Source organism: Atta cephalotes (assembly GCF_000143395.1).
Source record: "Atta cephalotes unplaced genomic scaffold scaffold00063, whole genome shotgun sequence".
Taxonomy (NCBI): Eukaryota; Metazoa; Arthropoda; class Insecta; order Hymenoptera; family Formicidae; genus Atta; species Atta cephalotes.
In genome coordinates, this window is record NW_012130127.1 from 918,245 (window position 1) to 919,566 (window position 1,322).

A 1,322-nucleotide genomic window follows, 5' to 3' on the forward strand; every position below is an offset into this window, starting at 1 on the left:
TTTTTAATAAATGCTATTTTTAGGAATTTAGATTATAATTTACAAATCGATTTTGAGAATCTGGAAAAAAGGAAACAATGAAGGAAAAATGACAATATTAAACAAATTTTATATGGAGCTTTTGGTAAAAAGGAAAATTAAAATGAGAAAAGGGGAACAATGAATTCTCACCTATAGGGAGAGAAGGATTTCATTACAAAAAAAACTAGACATAAGTTTGGATTGAACCTTGCTTCGCATGAAAAACTGTAAATGTTCATATGGAACTTTGTTTCATGTCAGTTTACATCCATGCAAAGCAAATTTAAATCCAAACCTATATATTTAATTTTTTTGTAGTGGAGCTCTTCACAGAAGAGATAGAACTCACTGTATACACATCTGCATTTTATAACGTAAAGTAAGATTCCATGTGGACTTATATAACTTTCCACACAAAGCGAGATTCAACTCAAAATATACCAAATAATATTATATTACTGCTTAAAATATCAGAGAGAATAATTAATTTGTAATAATTAATTGTTAATAACATTTTAATAAACATTGACCTATAGCTAAAATCTTTCAAAGAGCACTCAACATTATGAGTTTGACATATATAATATATAACTGATTTCCTTATATTAAATAATTATTTAACCCTAATAAGCTTTAATCCTAATCTTTATGGACACACAGATATATATGCTCAAATATAATTATATTTATAATATATATGACAATATGTATATGTATGTATATATTTGTATACAAGTCAAAATATAAATATTAAAGACAAAATTTCAATGTGTATATTTCAGTGTATGCATTTTCTTTATTTATGTAAGCTTTATGAACATTTAAAGAATTTTTTGCCAATTGACAAAATGCATATAAGTTTATTATATATAAAGAATAATTTGCATGCAAATAATGAATTTATAAGAGCAAATCTAAGTGCATGCTGAAAAATCTAAGATATTGTAAGAACTAAAATCAGAACTAGTCTCTTTTTGTTCCTATAAACTTAAATGAAACAATAGACTCTAACTTGACTTCTCAACTTTTTAAGTGTTAATAATGACATGTCTTTGTTTTGTAACATATAACAGAAATGGTAATAAATTCGTTACTGAATTTATATAAATCATTCCATGAGCATTCTCTCTATAATATTGCAGAATCTAAAACTGAATAATTAAAATTGAAGTAAGACTATTCACGAATTACCTTAGCCTATTTTTGTACAAGCGATGCCTTCCATCAGTCTCTTTGTAATCAGTCTCTGTATCACTGCTGCTGTCTTGCATATAACTGATGCGTTCCGACGGATTTAACAT

The 1,322-nt window shown here is 26.2% G+C and overlaps 1 protein-coding gene across 1 annotated transcript in view; it reads right to left on the minus strand.

The window, feature by feature from the left end:
• Nucleotides 1-1,322, minus strand: part of LOC105623757 (BTB/POZ domain-containing protein 10-like) — a 12,300-nt gene extending 10,978 nt beyond the window's left edge. Inside the window, exon 1 of the mRNA XM_012205137.1 lies at nt 1,213-1,322. Coding sequence (XP_012060527.1) covers nt 1,213-1,322 — 110 coding nt within the window. The remainder of the gene's footprint in view (nt 1-1,212) is intronic.